Source organism: Branchiostoma floridae, chromosome 4 (genome assembly GCF_000003815.2).
Source record: "Branchiostoma floridae strain S238N-H82 chromosome 4, Bfl_VNyyK, whole genome shotgun sequence".
NCBI lineage: Eukaryota > Metazoa > Chordata > Leptocardii > Amphioxiformes > Branchiostomatidae > Branchiostoma > Branchiostoma floridae.
This window is the reverse complement of record NC_049982.1, coordinates 25,215,365-25,233,564: the sequence shown is the minus strand read 5'-3', so window position 1 is coordinate 25,233,564 and position 18,200 is coordinate 25,215,365. Positions and strand designations below refer to the sequence as shown.

The 18,200-nt window shown below is 40.5% G+C and overlaps 1 protein-coding gene across 2 annotated transcripts in view; it reads left to right on the top strand.

Moving 5' to 3' along the window:
• Positions 1 to 18,200, top strand: part of LOC118413226 (5-hydroxytryptamine receptor 1D-like) — a 276,722-nt gene that overhangs the window by 227,541 nt on the left and 30,981 nt on the right. Inside the window, exons 1-3 of one of the 2 annotated variants that reach the window (XM_035816459.1) lie at positions 2,704 to 3,107; positions 12,437 to 12,603; positions 15,030 to 15,121. In XM_035816459.1, coding sequence (XP_035672352.1) covers positions 2,829 to 3,107; positions 12,437 to 12,603; positions 15,030 to 15,121 — 538 coding nt within the window. In that variant the 5' untranslated portion in view covers positions 2,704 to 2,828. Of the gene's footprint in view, positions 1 to 2,703; positions 3,108 to 12,436; positions 12,604 to 15,029; positions 15,122 to 18,200 lie in introns of those variants that run through there. The other variant, XM_035816460.1, reaches the window with a different exon arrangement.

The window sequence follows — 18,200 nt, the reverse complement described above, 5'->3', positions numbered from 1 at the left end:
CGTCGAATCAGAATTACGTGCCCAAGTCGGCCTAAAGTAAGAACCCCCCTCACCAGAAAGTTCCACTGCAGTACCAAGAAATACCGACATGTGGATGAAATGTAATTTTTCTTTGATACTTCGAGACGTAGCCAAATTTCACAACCATCTATCCGTAGTTTCGAGAGTTATATCAAATATACGTCACTAAAAAAATCTTTATATACCTCAACAACAGTTCACAACAGGTCGTAGGACACAAACCACTCTGAACTTATGATGGTGTTTGCAGTGTCCTCTACACCACGCTCCCTTCAAGACGGGGCTGCCGAACTGTAATTCTTCATAACCTCGCAAGAAATACATCTATAGACTTTGAAATCGCCATGCATCATTGGAATCTCAATAACTACCTCTATGCCAAAATTCATACAAATCTATCGAAAGGAACTCGAGTTACATGTGCACAAACACACACAAGTCCCGACAAAAACAGTACCCCCGTAGTAGGAGAATTTTCCTCACGGAGGTTATACCCCAATTAGCTACGCCCGTTGAAAGTAATATACCTGCTTAATCCTGGGGCTTAACTGCGAGGCCGCATGGTGTAGAGTTAAGGGCAGGCTATCTATTTCTCTCACACAGTGTACTAAAGTATACTGCCGGCCAACATGAGATCGATATCTCTCGTAAAGAAATAGACGTGGAATGGGTGGCGTCTGGTTAGGCCACAGCAAGTAAATTTTATGGATGACATCAGCGCGCGCATTAATTTTGCCTGATTTCAGAAAATAATTCCTCTTCGGGGATGGTCGGATGGACAAAATAAGTAAACATGTCGTGTTGTAGCTTAATAATCCTAATAAGCTTAATAATACTTGTAGAAGTGACACTAGGGAGGTAGCCATGACTATAGTTGCAGAAGTGAAACTTGTTCGATAGTTGTTAAAGTGCCACCAATATGAAAGCCATGAATGTAGTTGCCAACTTGGCAAGTGATACCAGTGTACCACACTAGTATCGCTTTTACTACACCAGTGCACTTCTTGAGTACAAGAATAAGTGACTTGTTAGCTGCGGTGCCATATTTTGTCACTTAAACTCTTGTTACAACGTTTATTGTGTCTACTTTGAAAATTTGGCGACTTGTTACCCATCATTATTTTCGCTCTCTGTATAGGATGTAGTCCATAAAATTTACTTGTTGTGGCCTTAGTCTGTGTGACAAACTCTGCTGTCCGGGACTATAACGTACCGGTCCGATTTTGGAAGGGATGCAATAAGCGAGTGTTAATCAGGCTAGCGTATGGTATGATCAATTTAACAAAAAAGAAAGGACATAATACATTTAGCTAAAAAAAATAACGCTAAAATGCTATTATCGCAATCTTATTACACGGAGATGGGAATCAGATCAAATCTAGGGGATAATGCAATAAATTGTAATAAAATGACAGAAACATTCTTTATCTTCTCACAGATGTTTTATTGTACTGCTTAACAGTTCTTAGAATTCAGCTGGGTACTCATTAAGATTTTAACGGTGGTAACAAGGCCTTCTCGGAATTTCTTGAACATCTGAAGCTTGCGCGCGTATATCGAGAAATATTGATGTTACATTGAGTTAATTCACCGAACTTTTTCTAAATGAATTTAAGAACGAGAGCTTAGCATATCCTTTGCCAGATCTGATTGTCCACAGTCTTAAATATTGTTTTATAGTCTTTTTTCAAACACATTATTACTGAACGGTAAGGTTTTGGTTTAGCCGTGTACCCATCGATCACTGTCCAGTATGTTATGTTGTATATGTTGAGATTGTAATTTTAGGACTAAAACTGCCTTAATTCAGACAGTTTTACAGCAAGGCATAACAGGCCGCAATGTTGCTTTAGTATCTATGTCTGTATACATATGCATGGATAAACCATGCCAATAATGTCGTGGATTTGGGCTATCCGGTGAAATCATACTCAGGGTTCAAGTTTACGATTTTGGTATTTTTGACTTTTTGTATTTTGCATTTACCTTTTACGCTTTATCTAACGTTTAAATTGTGGGCCGAACATCTAAAATTTCGAGGTCTGACGAAGACCTACAGAAATACCAGTTAACGTGTCTAAAGCTTGAATCAAAATGAATTAGAATACCACCCAAAGAACAAGCACACAAACACACACACACACTCACACACACACACACACAGACACACAGACACACACACTCACACACACACACACACACAGACAAGCACACCAACACACACACACACACACTCACACACACACACACACACACACACACAGAGACAAGCACACAAACACACACACACCAACACACTACACCACACCACACACACATACACATACAAACACACACACTCACACACACACACACACAGACAAGCACACCAACACACACACACCAACACACCACACCACACACACACATACACATACACACACACACACACACACACACACACACACACACACACACAGACATATAGGCAAACGCTTCCAAAACATAACCCTCTTGGCGAATAATAACTTTTACGGTAGTTTTGATCAGCATATCGCAAACCTTATTTACGTATACACGCCTTTCATTGGGTATCCCGTAACACGTGTCAGAGAGTGAGAGAGCCACCTGCGCAAGGCAAGCCAGGGGCAATAAACCAACCCGACGTCCCCATAGAAACGAACCCTCTTAATAAAAGCGCCACGCACGATATCTCGGCTATCCACTGGTACGCAGGCAGTTGCCATGTGTTGAGAGGCTTGTGCTTGTGAGTTCGCGGAGCTACGGTGTTCAGGCCTCGAAAGCGGCACGGTAAAAAAGCGAAGGCGATGGCCGAAGCCCTATACATGAACTGGACCACGAAGATGTCCGAGAGTTTGCAAGAAGTGGCTGCAAACGTCGTGGTTCAACCGACGTTTTACAACGTGACCATGCAGCAGAATCGCACGGGCGAAGAGGAAGGGAGGACCGTAGTCGGAGTCACGATGATCTCGCTGGTGCTTTGCACGATGATGGTCGTGACAATAGTAGGGAACACTTTGGTGTGTCTGTCCGTCATTTTGGCAAGAAAGTTACGAAGACCAGCGAACTACCTCATTGTTTCTCAGGTAAGTTTGTCTACGTCTTCTTCCCCCTTTGTTATTTATTGGTGTACAGTACAGTAAAGTACAGCGGTGCACCAACTGATCCCAGTCGTAAATCAGTCTACTTGTGAACGTGCCGAATTGTTGGCCCCGTTGTGTAGCAAAATATTTTGCCCCTGTAAAATATTTGCCCGGAAACTGCCTTTTGAATGTTTGTGTGCCTTGATAATTTTCAAGCAGAGATCTTGGTGGACTTTTGGCTGACGGGTCGCGATGTTGACCCTAGCCCTAGCCCTAGCCCTAGCCCTAGCCCTAGCCCTAGCCCTAGCCCTAGCCCTAGCCCTAGCCCTAGCCCTAGCCCTAGCCCTAGCCCTAGCCCTAGCCCTAGCCCTAGCCCTAGCCCTAGCCCTAGAGCACACTACCCTATGGAGCAAAAATCTGCCGCACCTAAAGTTAGCGCGACACAGGGTAAGAAAAAAAGACGAATGTCAACATAGGTTTACTAAGTCAGGAATTAGTCTTTATTTTAACATCATGAAGACGATCGACATAATCCTCACCAGAATCTTTTGTAACTCTATCTCTTCGACTAGTTAAATTGCGCTAATATATTTTCCCAGAAAAGAAAGGGGAGTAGGTTTTGAAAGGGAACTCGACTATTTGCTTCTTTATTGTTTCTACATCAATCGCGTTCTTTTTGTTAGGACGAAAAATGCCGCCGTTGTTATAAGAAGCGCTGCTGTTGGTATTTTGCCACCTACAGTTATAGCAAAAGTCTGTATGTGGTGTCGGTATATAAAGGGCGTTTGTTTTTACTGCGCCTGTCATAAATTAGGTACTAACACTCACCGAAAAGTCAAGGACACTTGAACCAACAATCTCTACCTAATTCCACTTTAGTACAAATCGTATACAACTGCTAGTTAGCCCTTCTTCTTTTATTAAATATTCTGGAAGCGTTTGCGAAAAATAAAGCACACAAAGCAGTCTTGATGTTGTTACAAAGCTACGCCAAAACATATTGACATCGCTGTTTGGTATGTCATTAGATTAGGGAGATCTTCATACAGATAACATTATCAAATCATGTTCCCTTAGTAGACTCTGAATAGGTCTCTGAGGCGTTCAACTAATCTAATCCGAAGCGTATACATGCATCAAAGATAAGATTTCTCATTAGATGTACGAATACGCTAGACCAAGTAAAAAGCATGAATAAATTAAATACAACGTTTTACATCTCTAGTACCTTTCTCAATCTACCTTTTGAAACACAATGGTTAAATTATTAACACTGTCTAATTATGCCATGGCGCTGTAAAAGATTGTGGCGCTTATTGACCCTACACTTTCTCGTAGCTCCCGTTGTGTGTGGGGTCGACTTGTCAACAAAAACAAAAAGTGGCATGATTTGTGGCGTACTAAAAGGTCTATTAAGAAATACCACCACGAGACTTCAAAGTACATGGTATCGTCTGGCGTGGTACCAAAATGGTGACACAACAATTCGTCATTCAAGCGTGGGGAGCATTGCGTTTCCTGTTATTATAGAATTCATACGTCTGGGAATTGTATATACGTTTGTTGGTTGACTATAGATAAGGAAATTAATGTTTTTGATGGATAAATGTTGCAGCATTGACAGTGAGTAAAGTGAGTAAGAAACCGTGCGTGAAATGTGGTAGTAAAAAGAACAGGAAAACACTCAAAGTTATTTTCTCGATCACTGTGCACAAAATTGCGTCTTTAACCAAGATTTCAAGATTCATCTGTCTATGTCAATTTAGAATGTGGAAGGTATAGTTCGTTTTGTGTGTGTGTATTTGTGTATTTGTTTGTGTGTGTGTGTGTGTGTTCGTGTGTTTGTGTGTGTGTGTGTGTATGTGTGAAAGAGAAATGTAGTGAGAAGAACGCTTTGTGGTGTGTGTGTGTGTGTGTGTGTGTGTGTGTGTGTGTGTGTGTGTGCGTGCGTGTTGTTGAGTTACAAAGAAAAGTGTGTGTATATGTTTGTGAAATTGTGTGTGTGAGAGAAAGAGAGGGAAAGAGAGAGATAGAGAGACGGTCCTCTTGAACTTACCAATTATTTCACCAAACTCTAACGAAGCCCTTTAAGATCACATTTATGATTTACCACATTAATTTTGACAAACCATTTCACGGATGAACAGAGTTCCTCCTATCCTTTCTTTGAGAAAATTGCAGTTTTTAATAGGAGAATGAGAAGCGAGAAACTGCAAGTCATTACAATGGCAATTTGAAATAAATAGGCTATAGATCACACCCTTTGATCAACTAGCCTCCGTTAAAAGTTTACAAATCGTCTGTTGTATATACAGGAACATGTTTGTGTGTGAGTTAGTGTTTGTATCAAATACTGGTAGCAGCACCCAACTTCTCTCTCTAGGCGTTCTGTATCTGTATCCGTATTGCCGGTATAACTTCCCTTCGGCGTAACACGCCAGGTTCTGAATCTGTGTAGTCGGTATAACTTCTCTTCGGCGTAACACACCAGGTTCTGTATCTGTATAGCCAGTATGACCGTCCTTTGAAAAAACACAACCGCTTCTGTACCTGTATCTTATGTATAGACGGTATATCATCCCTTCGGCCGACACGGCTTCGAATTCTGTATCTGTATCTATCTATATATGTACAGCTGGTATAACCGCAATTCGGCATAACGCACGAGTTTCGCAGGTACGCGACACAGCAGCTGCTGATTTTATTACACTGAACGACCTATCACACATAGCCTTCGCATATTTGACTGTTACAGCGTTGTTTAAAGCTATCTGATAAGTATGCTTCTATCGTGCTATGTGGCAGACGACTTCCCCTCTACGATAGCTCATGGGAAAACGAATTTTTGAAGACATCAATCCTCGGCTGATAACTCTGGTTCTTTATGTTATTGCTTTGAAAGTTATTATATTCCACACGGACCTTTACTACTAGGTGGGTGGTTCACCGGTCGCCCTCTACTTTCTACCGGAGATGGCTTTTGGAGGTCATTCACACTTTGCTTGATAAGTTCCGTTCATATTTAGATGTGGCGTTTAGATTTGGCATTTTGCCCTTTTACACAATAGAAACATCCGATGAAAAGTATGTCCAACCTTTGCAAGTGCTAGTTGGTGCGTGTATGTTGTCAATGAGTTCATTGACATCGCAGAACGTATACGCGAGTTCAAATACCTTTGAATAGTAGGATGGTGTCTAAAATGTATTGTGTTGTGTGGACACAGTAGGCGTACCTGAAATGTAATAACTGAAGGTAAAAGGTAGTGCCATAGGCCTTGTTCGGGCCATAGGGACAGAGGGTTGTTATCCACTGTGTCTAGGGCACGGTATGGAAAGAGGGAGCCTATCCCTCTCCCTCCACCGAAACATTTTTCACCTGAAAACCGTCCCTGTCACATATAGGTACCTTGTACAAGTGTTCTGGAATAAAGTTATTATCATAAGCGAGGTTCGGGTGATTGCCGCAGAATCGTCGTCCGATCGATTTTCGCCAAATGTGACAGGAGTATAAGGACACAGATCTAACTAGGAATGCCAGGGATCGAACTCGTGATCTTTCGATCTCCGCTAGGCTAGTTAGTCTATCGGCCATTTGACGTCACAACCCAAGTATAAATCACTATCTTCAAGCACGCTCTAATGACATACATAGAGAGAGAGATAAGGAACCCCGGGTGCATTTGACGTCATCTGCCTTGGTTGTAATCCACAGTTTATCGCTTCCATCAGCTCATTCCCCACCCACAACGCTGGATTCCCCAATTATAGTTTTACGCGTAATATTTTTTCGTAGGTATACGATTCAAAACAACTGTGCAAGCAAATGTCGACAGGTACGTGGTCATAATTTGTGATCAAAATTAGATAACAGTTGTACGAACTTACATGAAGAAGAACGATTTCAAAACAAGACTCAAGCAGCAATGTGGCCATTTTTCTTTATGTAAGACCGAAGGTAGATAATGGTTGTACGAAGCTACAAAACAACACGTAGCAAATTTGCTTTCTGTATTATAAATATAATACAGAGTGCACCTTTCAAACAATGGCTCAAGAAAATGATGTTCTTATCTCTTTTGTGCAAACGAAACTTCATAGAGGTAATATCAATACCTAATGGAGTTAGAGCAAAAATATATTTTTGAAACAAAGCTCTGTAACCGCTAGTCATGCAAGTGATGTCACCAAAAATAACTTTAAAACCTCGTAAAAGATAGGAAACATATATTTCAAACTCTTATCTAAAACAACGACTCAAGTGAGTGATCTGGTCTTTTTTGTGCGACCAAAAATAGCAGGTAATACCTCCCGAACAGAAACTTAGGACTTATTCAAAAGGACTTATTCAAACCTAAAATCTAAAGTAACGGCTCAAGCGTGTGATCTGGTCATTTTTGTGCGACCAAAAATAGCAGGCAATACCTCCCGGACAGATAACAAAGACTTAATCCAAACCTAAGATCTAACCTAACGGCGCAAGCGTGTGATCTGGTCATTTTTGTGCCAAAAATAGCAAGCGTTGACTTCAATACCTCGCAAAGAGAAAACAAGGATAGAGATTCCAAACGAAGATCTAAAATAATGGCTCAAGTGCGTGGTCTGGTCATTTTTGTGCGACCAAAATTAGCGAGCGTTGACTTCAATACTGATTTCAAAGTAAGATCTAAGATATCGGCTCAAACGACTGATGTGTTCATTTCTTTTTGTGTGCGACCAAAAATAGTCCAGTCACCTCATTAAGAGAAAAAAAGGCAAGGACGAAATAATCATTTAGTCGAAAGGCTGGATAAGTCAGCTGCAGTCTTCACACGCGGAGGGATCTTTTGATCTCCACAGTAAACATAACTCAGGCTTAACGGGTGCCGGAGTACAGCATTAAAAATCAATCATGTACTGGAAGCGCAGCAAATGAAGCATGCATAGAGCGAGGTTTGTTTGCATGTAGTCTCTCATCAGTATGTATGTATGTGGGGACTGAAGGACTATTTTGAGGTTGCATCTCACTGCACATGGGGTTCCGGTGCGGCACTGCGGGGTTCGAAATATGACTCAAACGATGTTTAGAGATGTTCAGAACGAATTCTCTTCTTTTGTGTATTTTGTTGTCATACTTTTACGTATTACGTATTATCTAAATTATAAACAAAATTGGAGAAAATAATACAACAGTGCCGCCGCAGTGAACCAACCCCGCAGTGCCGCACCTGTGCCCCAAGTGCAGTGAGATACCACCTTTAGGTAGTTGTATGATTCACCAGAGTAACAGTTAAAGTTTGAAACACAATTTGCCCCTGCAGTTCTAAGGACGTCGATAGGGAATATCCAAATGTACAGCGGTTACTTTCTGCCCTGAGAGCTACACGTATTTACCCATGAAAAATCACGACCAAAGAGTGTCCAGAACACGAGATATCAAAACTTTCCACTGCATTCAGGGGCCCATTATCGAATCTAATCTTCGTTTTGCCGACCCACACCCACCTACAAGCTATCATCGGGATCAATCTATGTTGAAAATGTCGCCAATGACGCAATCGGAAAAGGTGAATTGGGTAATGCCTGGTGTTCATTGACACATATAAATCCTCTTTCCCCCATTTCATTGATGTTTTAACGTTAAAAATTAACAAGATCGGAATTATATAAGGAGAAATGATATGGCAATACTATTATGTGTTCTTGTACTTACGCGTACAAAAATCATGAAAACAGAAGTTAAGAAGTTTCAAACACGATGATCATGACGACAGTCATTGACGTTTGTTAAAGGCAAATAAAAATATTGTTGAGACTTTGCTGCAATACCTAATGGATTAATCAGTCAGAATTAAATGGTTCATTGGATCATTACCTATAGTATCGATAATGGCCAACACTTTTGAACCTGATCAACCACTGCCAGCACCAAAATTTAACCCAAACACACTCCATATTTTCTATACAAGACAAACTCCTATTTCGTGAAACCACATAAAACTTAATGTTCGTTCAACGCTCTCGCTAATTATTGATTAAGTCTCTAATGTCCACTAATATGAATACATACATGTATATGTGTTGTGCATTATTGTATTATGTAAACCAGTCATCTGTACGTGTATGAGTAAAGTTTCTGGGTAACTTGTTGGCATGTCAAGTCAAACTCGTTCAAATTTCTATTCATTTGGCATTGCACAAATTTTCTTCAAAGGCTATTCGGAACCTAATGACATCTAGCTCTTTCCACTTACTTCTTTTCCGTTTGGCATTGCACAATTATTTTCAACACGACAGACATGCATATGGACCCATCATCTGTCCGGTCAAAGCAGAGACAATTGTTTCTTTTATGTCGACCATTCGTCTTTTTCATCGTGTGCAGCTTGGGCGCAGAGCACTTTGCCTTGTTCCTAAAAACGCATTCATAGGTGCATAACTATACATCATGCAGCAAACTATGGCATGCCGAACTACATCAAACTATTACTTATGTGAATTGATGTCCCTGTGGCTCAACCGGTAGCAGCCTCACAGTTGAGCTCCTGGTTTAGATTAGTTTGTAATTGGTAGACCCAAGTTCAATTCCTGGGAAGATAGGATACTCTACCAAACAGATTCCTATGAAGCGAAATGTTACAAGTATTGCCTGTTCACAAAGAATTAGGTACAGGTTCAGGTCCGGACCTGGACCTGATCCTCTGGACCTGGACCGTAAATGGACGTGAATTTTCTGTACCGGGACCCGTCCCTAGTATCTTGGTTGGGGCAGCACGGAAGTCTTTCGGAAGAGACAAAAATTAGGGCTCCAGCGGTTGATGAGTTGCCTCGATCAGGCAGGTAAAGGGGGGGGGGGGGGGGGGGCTGGCAACCCGTCCTTGTAAAAATCTACCCTGCTACTGAAACAATAAGAAAACTTGCTGCCCTATGTGCCATTAGCTATAGGTACTAGGAACGATTGCTTGTGTGACAGGTTGGAAGTTCAGTGGATCGATGCTCCGTTCTGCAACACTGTTCTTTATGGCGTTTCCTATAGCCACACAGAGGCTTCACATTGCCGTTACTACTGCCCTTGCCTCCGTTGTAGGTCAGACATTAGTACGGTAGTATAGAGAAGATGCAAATGGCTCTGCGATGATAGCAATCTCACAATGTGCATGTGTGATAGCATCCGTGCCAGCAGGCTCATTAACTGAGCTTTTCGGCATTATGAAGTGCTCTTTTCGTATTAACTGTACACACGTATACCAACTACTACAGCATGCTAGCAGTAGAGAGTCCGGTGTTTGCAACGTCATTTGCATTACAGACATACATTTTGCAAGCACGATATTCTATTACACACTAAATGAGGGAGAAATGTTGATAACGATTTTTTTTCATCACCCAGATTGAAATTCCTTTGTCACACAGTTGGCTCCAGAAGGCTAGGCCTTGCTAGGGATAGTAGCTTGAAACGCAGCATTATTTCCTTGGCCTAATATCAATATTCCAGTGACGTCCGATGAACTGACTGAAGGTCATGTTAGTAGTTGGTCGTCCATGTGTTTGCTGGTTCTTATTACTTTCTGATATCCATATAGATTGGTAAAATAACTTGGTACGTTATAAAACTTTTTAATACTTCATGTCATTGTTTTTCAACACCTTATAGTTGCAATGAGTGGGCTGCCAATACAGTAGAGGTAAAATATTACATTTGGCAAATTTAGTTAGAACTGATTGATTGATTGATTGATACACACACACACACACACACACACACACACACACACACCATGATCATCATCATACTAATCATCATCATTCTTATTCTTCCGGAATATATTCCATTTGCCTGTCGACATTGCTTTCAAAGTCAAATGATACATACCTAATCGAAATTTGTGATACTTCCCATTTATTGATTCACATCAGTGAATGCCATATCCTGTAATGTTGTACAATAGGGTAATCAAAACTATAGTTCATTGCCAAATGTTAAGGGATGTCTTATACTGGTAGCAGCCTCAAATTTGAGATCCTGGTTTCAATAAGTTGTTATCTTGGAGACCCAGTTCAATCCTGTAGGGGATTTTCTTTAGGGCTGCCCACGTCTTTCGGGAGGGGCGTAAAATGGAGTGCCGCGTTCGAGAAGGTGCCTCAAGTACGTTTAACTTAAGGGTAATGGGCTAGCAACTCTTACTTGAATTCGACGAAAATATTACTGAAACACATACACATACTGTTCAATGTGCCACTAGACACTACAAGGATATGAACGAAAGAAGAAACAAACGCTAATTGTTAAACACTATACCATTACTATGTAATTGGTTTCATGTATATTTGGACAAATCCTAATAGTCAGAAGCGGAAATACGAGTTTAAAACCACGTCTTATTTACCAGACGACTAGGTATGTCTTTCGTCAATAGACGAAAGTGTGCCATAGGGAATATCATACTTAATATGATTATGGAAGGCATGATTGATAGGATGTTTTATGCACATTAAAATATAAATTACAATTTGTAGTTCTAAATAGCGTAGCAATTTGTATAAGCTAATATATTAAACCCTAAATTATGAAATGACTCAATTGTTATTGAGTTTGAGTACGTAATTTTGATGGGTGTTGCAGTTGATATAGGCTGGGATGGCTTTCCTTATGTAATTCGATGTCGTTGACCGTGGCAGCGTGGCAGATAAATGGGAATACTTCAAGGTCTAATCATTTATAGGCAGTTAAACACAATGAGAAATGATTGGCAATGAAAGACATTAGAATGTATTTCGTTCTATTTGCTGATCAGACGAATTAATCACAAATAAATGAAAACTTAAGTTATAAGTTACTTTTATAAGTACTGCATGTATTTGCTGTCTGTAAAAGAAACTCACTCTCGGTAACTCACTGACTGACTGACTGTCTCACTCACTCACTGTCTCACTCACTCACTCATTCACTCACTCACTCACTCACTCACTCACTCAACCACTCACTCACTCACTCACTCATTCACTCACTCACTCACTCACTCACTCACTCACTCAACCACTCACTCACTCACTCACTCACTCAATCGACCTATCAATCAACTAACTCACTAACCTTATTCACCCACTTACTCGCCCACTCATAGCGACTGATTCCATCAAATTAATATTTGGCAATTCCACTTTATGTCCTATGATTGTGTATGTCGCTGCAAATCAAGACAACGTTTAGTACTAAACGAAAATCATATAAGACATACAAAGAAAACTAATACACAAATAGATAATATCGACATAATAAAAACCTTCGCAGCAGGCACAATGTCAAGGCCATATTTTTGTTGAACTTCTGCCATTTTGTATTCTGATATTTCCAGGCCGTTGCTGATTTGCTGGTGGCCATGGCCGTGATGCCACTGTCACTGACCAACGAGCTGGAGGGCAGGTGGAGCCTCGGCAAGCCTCTCTGTGACCTGTGGATCTCTGTGGACGTCTTCTGTTGTACTGCTTCCATCATCAACCTCTGCATGATCAGCGTAGATAGGTAAGAAGTCAGTCTTCTAAAAGGCAGCCAAGATAATTTAAAAAAAGGCAGATAGTTTCGTGAACTACTTCTGGACCTACTGATTTTTTTAACAATATTACATACCAGGGAACTTACGAAAGAGTTGACTCACAATCTCCCTAAAAGGACAAGGCAGCGGACTTGCAATGTTACTTGTACTGCATCAAAACCTGATGAATGAGTTTGTACTATACTTCAACACCGAGGTACACAAGATTGATCTAATTCTATTTTCACATTGGGTTACCCGCTTTGTATTCTTATAGTTTACAAAGTTTAGCAGTATTTGTTCACCCTCTCGTATTGGTTTTGTGATCTACGGACGATGACATCCATAATATGGAGTCAGCGAGGCCTTTGTCTTTTTGACAATTCAAGTAAAGACCATGTACTTTTCAAAACCTAACAGTTGTTGTTGTAACATGACAAGTCTGTATCCTTGTTTCTCACAGTCAGTCATCTGGGTATGTATTGTAGAACGTGCATTGCAAGGAATGTTGTGATAGCTGAATGACCTCCTCCTCGTGTAACTGATTGGTCATGCCCCCAGAAGCGTGATGGCCAATACCTTTGAGTCAATAGACCTATCCGGACTGTCAATCACAATCAACAGTTCAACCAAAGAGAGTGTGACAATTAGCGGATCGACCAATCAGAGAGTTGATGCATGTCCGTCAATTATCTACAGTTTTATTTGGCATCTCTACGTTTTGAAGGGGTCAAGGAACTGTCTATTGGGGGCATTCCAGTGGAAAGTCTACTAAAATCGTGATTTATATAGGCTTGGTAAGAAGCGAGCACATAAACGTTAATAAGTACTTACCTTTACGACCGTAAATGCTATGTTATGTTACCGTCTTAGTTTAAAGCTGGCATCCGTCATTCTCCACACACACAATACAGGGTGATTAGTTTTACAGTAGAACATCTAGAAGACACCTTTTGGAAGATGTTGTCAAGATACTGTGTTAATGTGTCATTCTGGTGACAGATTTGCAAATGGAATCTCGCTTTTTGAGTGCATTTGTTGCATTTTATTGTACGCGTTTAGCTTAGTTTGGTTGTAGAATACTATACCTAGCGGAAATTGGGATGTATTTCAAACAACTAGTTTAATCTGGAAAGTCGTATTTTTTTCTCATGCACTGTCAGATTCTATGAAAACGCTCGATGAATATGGATTAGAGTGACGAACCAAAATCATTTTTATACCGGCCATCTTTTATGCTAAGGAGCAAGAAAATAAATACATAGATACTAGATTCTTTATGGAATTCGGTAGATTTATTATATTTACATTTCACAAATACATGGGGCAAGCTAAAAACACCATACGACGAATACGACGTTTAGAATGTTATGAAATACATTTAGGCCAACTGATTTGACTACATATGGATGACATCCTTTTGGGCATGTAAAATTGAAAAAAATGTTTGACCCAAAAATTGCCTTTCTGATAAAATCTAATTGGTCATTAGGAGGGACTTGCAAATGACTGATACTACAAATGGAACATGGAATGCCAAATAATATGTTCTTTTTTGTTCTGCTCGAAATACATCGCTTGCAAGAGCTTGACGTTTACGACAAAATCAGCACGTTTTACGGTAGAAAAAGGGGCATTGGTATATATACGTTTTTCGCGATCACAGTTTTGCAATTTACGGCATATCGGTGCTTAATTTCCAACTTCTTAATAGTTTACGATTTACGCAAACTTTTGGGGGGTTAGGATGGATGGAAATTAATGAGCGTGTGGTTATCATCAAGCATACAATCAAGTCAACGAGGATTTAGTCATTAAGATTTGAAAGATCTCCATGTCGTTGTTCTTACGAAACGTGATAGTCCCTTGCCAACAAAGTGAGTGTGGATCTGGTTATGTCCTGTATATTTATGGCCCCATATAAAGACTATTGTATCATACACGTAATCGAAGATGGCTAAGAATATTTTAAGATAAAGATGATCTAGAATATGAAAGTGGGTAATCTGGTCATAATACTGTCATTTTGGTCGTAAAGAACGAAGCTGGAAAGTATCACAGCGATTTTTCATAACACTTTTATTGGCATACAACATAGTTAGCAATACAATATGCAATAAGAAGGTAAACATAATGATGGGGGCTGTCTCTCTACGGACTACTATCGGGATCAAGCAACTGGATATGATTTTGGAAACTAGCTCCAAAATAATATCCAGTTGCTTGAGTAACTGTTTTTTTGGCATATCTTATTACCTGGATGTCTAACCTTCATCGACGTACCATCGGGATCTTTACCCGCAGAACTCGGCGATTCTGACAGATTGCAACCTGTACCCCGACATATACATGTATATATATAATATAACTGTGCCCTGACACCTACACTGTTATACGATATACATTTGTTTTACAGATACCTGGCAATATCTCATCCACTGTCCTACCGGGTTCACCGTACGTCCCGTGTCATGCTGATGCTGGTATCCGTCGTTTGGATCATATCAGGTAGGTAACCTCCCTTCCCAATACATTATGCATCAAAGTCGAGATATTGTTTTCAGCAAAAATGTTTCTTTGAGTGTGTGTGCCACACTTATTTGAACATTGTCGACTGTCGAGGACCAGGATGTGAGGAAGAAGATGGTGTAATTGGCAGGATGGGAAGGTTGGGTTGGCCCGGGTTCAAAGTTGTTCCCATGGGCTGGCAGGAAGAGCTGGATGATTTGCTGTCTTAGATTCCTGCTTAATGCATGTTGCAAATGGGAACATGCATTGATCATAGAAAAATAAAATAAAGATGAACCTATATTTATATAAGTCCAGTGAGATACACGCTTTAGCTATTGAAATTAACGCCCGAAGGTCGACTGCGTCTGACAGTTGAAGTTAGTAATACGATCATATTTTCAAAGCCCTGTCAATCAGCAGGACGCTTACCTTGAACTCAGTGAAAGCTTATATACACAAGCGCACTACTGATTATTGTCTTGATTAGATAAGCTATGAGCTCGAGCACGGGTCATTCGTGCTATGCCGATAAGCCATGGACAATATTAATATTGTTATGATATATGGCTTTATTGCCTTTGCAAGCCCCTTAGATAAGAATCTACTGTAAAATGGGAAATGTTAGCTGAAATCAATTATGTGACAAAACTGAGTGTTTGCGTTGGTTATTTCTAAAGTTCGCGGTAGAAACTGCCATGCAGTGTTTTACTGTAAAGGGGGAAATGTTTTCGGCGGTTTTAACTTTGATGTGAAGACATTACTGGGAAGAAACGTAAAAGTAACGCGAACATTTTCCATCTTACAGTATGCGTTTTATGGTACATCTATCTCTATAAGATCACAACATGTCGTTTCGGAGATAAATAAAGTTTAATTATGTCGTGCCTATGGATAATATCGTTATGATATATACGTTTTATTGCTTTTGTGAAAGCTCTTAAGGTGCTTTGTGCTTGGCGGCGCCTTAAACTCTTAAGAAGTTGGCTTGTCGTCTCTTTGTCCACATCATTAAGTGCTCAACAAGGGACAAACGATCATGTGTCAGACGTGTGATAACCATTCACGTCCATATACTGACCAAATAGACACCGTCGGATGCAATGTTGTACTTTCTGCTTTTCTGACAGGTTTGTTTCTTCTTTCCACTCAGTACCTTTAATGCTCTGAGTCAGCAACCCTGACCACAAGACAACCTTTATATTGTTTTTTTTTACTCAGAAATGTAGGGTTTCTGACATCCTACACACATCACATGATCAGGTTAAAGGTCAAGGTTTTAGCGACTATAAATAACAACATGTGCTGGGGTTGTCAACTGGGTGTTTACTCTTGATAACACTGGCAGAGAATGATAACATGGACCCAAAGGCTTTCAATAGCTCCAAGGGGAGTGTCTCGGTGTGTCTGTCACTGTGTTTTTGCTTTCACATGCGTAGTCATGTATTCGCCACATTCCAGCCACCGTCCTACACCTTACACGTCTCACTAACAGGAAGTTAGGTCAAAGATCCTATAGTCGGATATCATAGGTCATCTCATGTCCATCCTTCATTCTCCTGCTATAGGGCATATCATCATCATACATCATCATATACTTGTTACCTTATGGGGCTAGTGGGAACATGACATATGTAAGCTGTCAAACAGATGTCTACCTTTCTTTCATATTAGCCATATCTTTAAACTAGCCACATTTAAGTTCCTGTCAATACATAGTTTATCACACCGACTTTGACAAATAAAGAAGGAAAATAATAAAAAAAGGGAGTGAACAGTGGAGTCTAGAATGCTAGTTTGCTTCTTAAGCTTGCTTTTGAGTTTTGATATTCTTCCCAAACCTTTAGCGTAGCCGTAGCCAAATCGATTTCCAGATCATCAAATAGCCGTATCCTTCAACCGCGGGAGATCAGAGGTAAGATATGAAAGCCGGCAAAAATTGACACGAGGGAACCTTCCAATGATTGTGCTCCGCGGGGATGTATTAGGCTATTACACAACACCAGGGCTACGTGCCAGAGGCATATACATGTAATCTCCAGGCAGATTTACCGGTGGCATAAGATAGTATCAAATGTGACACAAGTCACTTGACTTGTCCCAATAAAGACATGAAGTGCTCATAAAATCATTAATTAACACCACGGATGTTCTTACAAGCCTGGTATCCAGCCGTAATATAGCTTCCGAGTCTCTTCTCTCTCGGGAGCTATATTACGGCTGGATACCAGGCTAATGCGAAGAGGAGAGAAGAGACTCGGGAGCTATTTTACGGCTGGATACCAGGCTAATTCGTACAGCTGTTAATATGGCCACAGGGAAAGGCAGTAGCACCATTGTTGAATAGAAATGCTCCTCCCTGTTTCAGTGACGGCAGATCTCCGGTAGCCAGACACACACCTAGGCCGGCTTCACTCCTGGCAGCTTTTGATACTATCTTATACTAACGTACGATCTACTTGGAGATTAAGAGTCATAAGGCAAACTTTATCAGCCCGGAAGCCATCACCCAATTTTGGTCAAATAGCGCCAACGATTGGGTAATGAGTACAGCTGGCAAAAGGGAGTCATCAGCCACTGGTATCCAAACACACACCTAGGCTGGCTTCATTCCTCTTGCAGCCTTTAGTACTATCTTATGCTATTGTTTAGGCATAGGGCAAACTTCATCAGCTGAGGAGCCATCACCCAATTTTGATCAAATAGCGCCAACGATTAGATAATCAGAAGGATCGATGTCCTGGCATTGTCATGCAGTGAGATGCAGCGAAGTCACTCAAATGAAGAGATTTGAAAACCTCGTTGATCCAATCTTAATTTCGGTGCAAGAATATAATTATCCTGTACATTTCTAAATTGTCTGACGCAGATTCATGTTGATCACGTAAGGCACATTGACAAGAAGTCAGATGTTGACATGGCAGTGATACGAGTTCGTTTTTGTACAAGGCATTGTGCAGACAAATTAATATTACGCACATAGACAAATGAGTTTTACGACAAATGAAGTTTAATCATCGTATATCTATCATTATCGTCATATACGTGGCCGTTCATCGTAATTTCAGGGTACATGCAT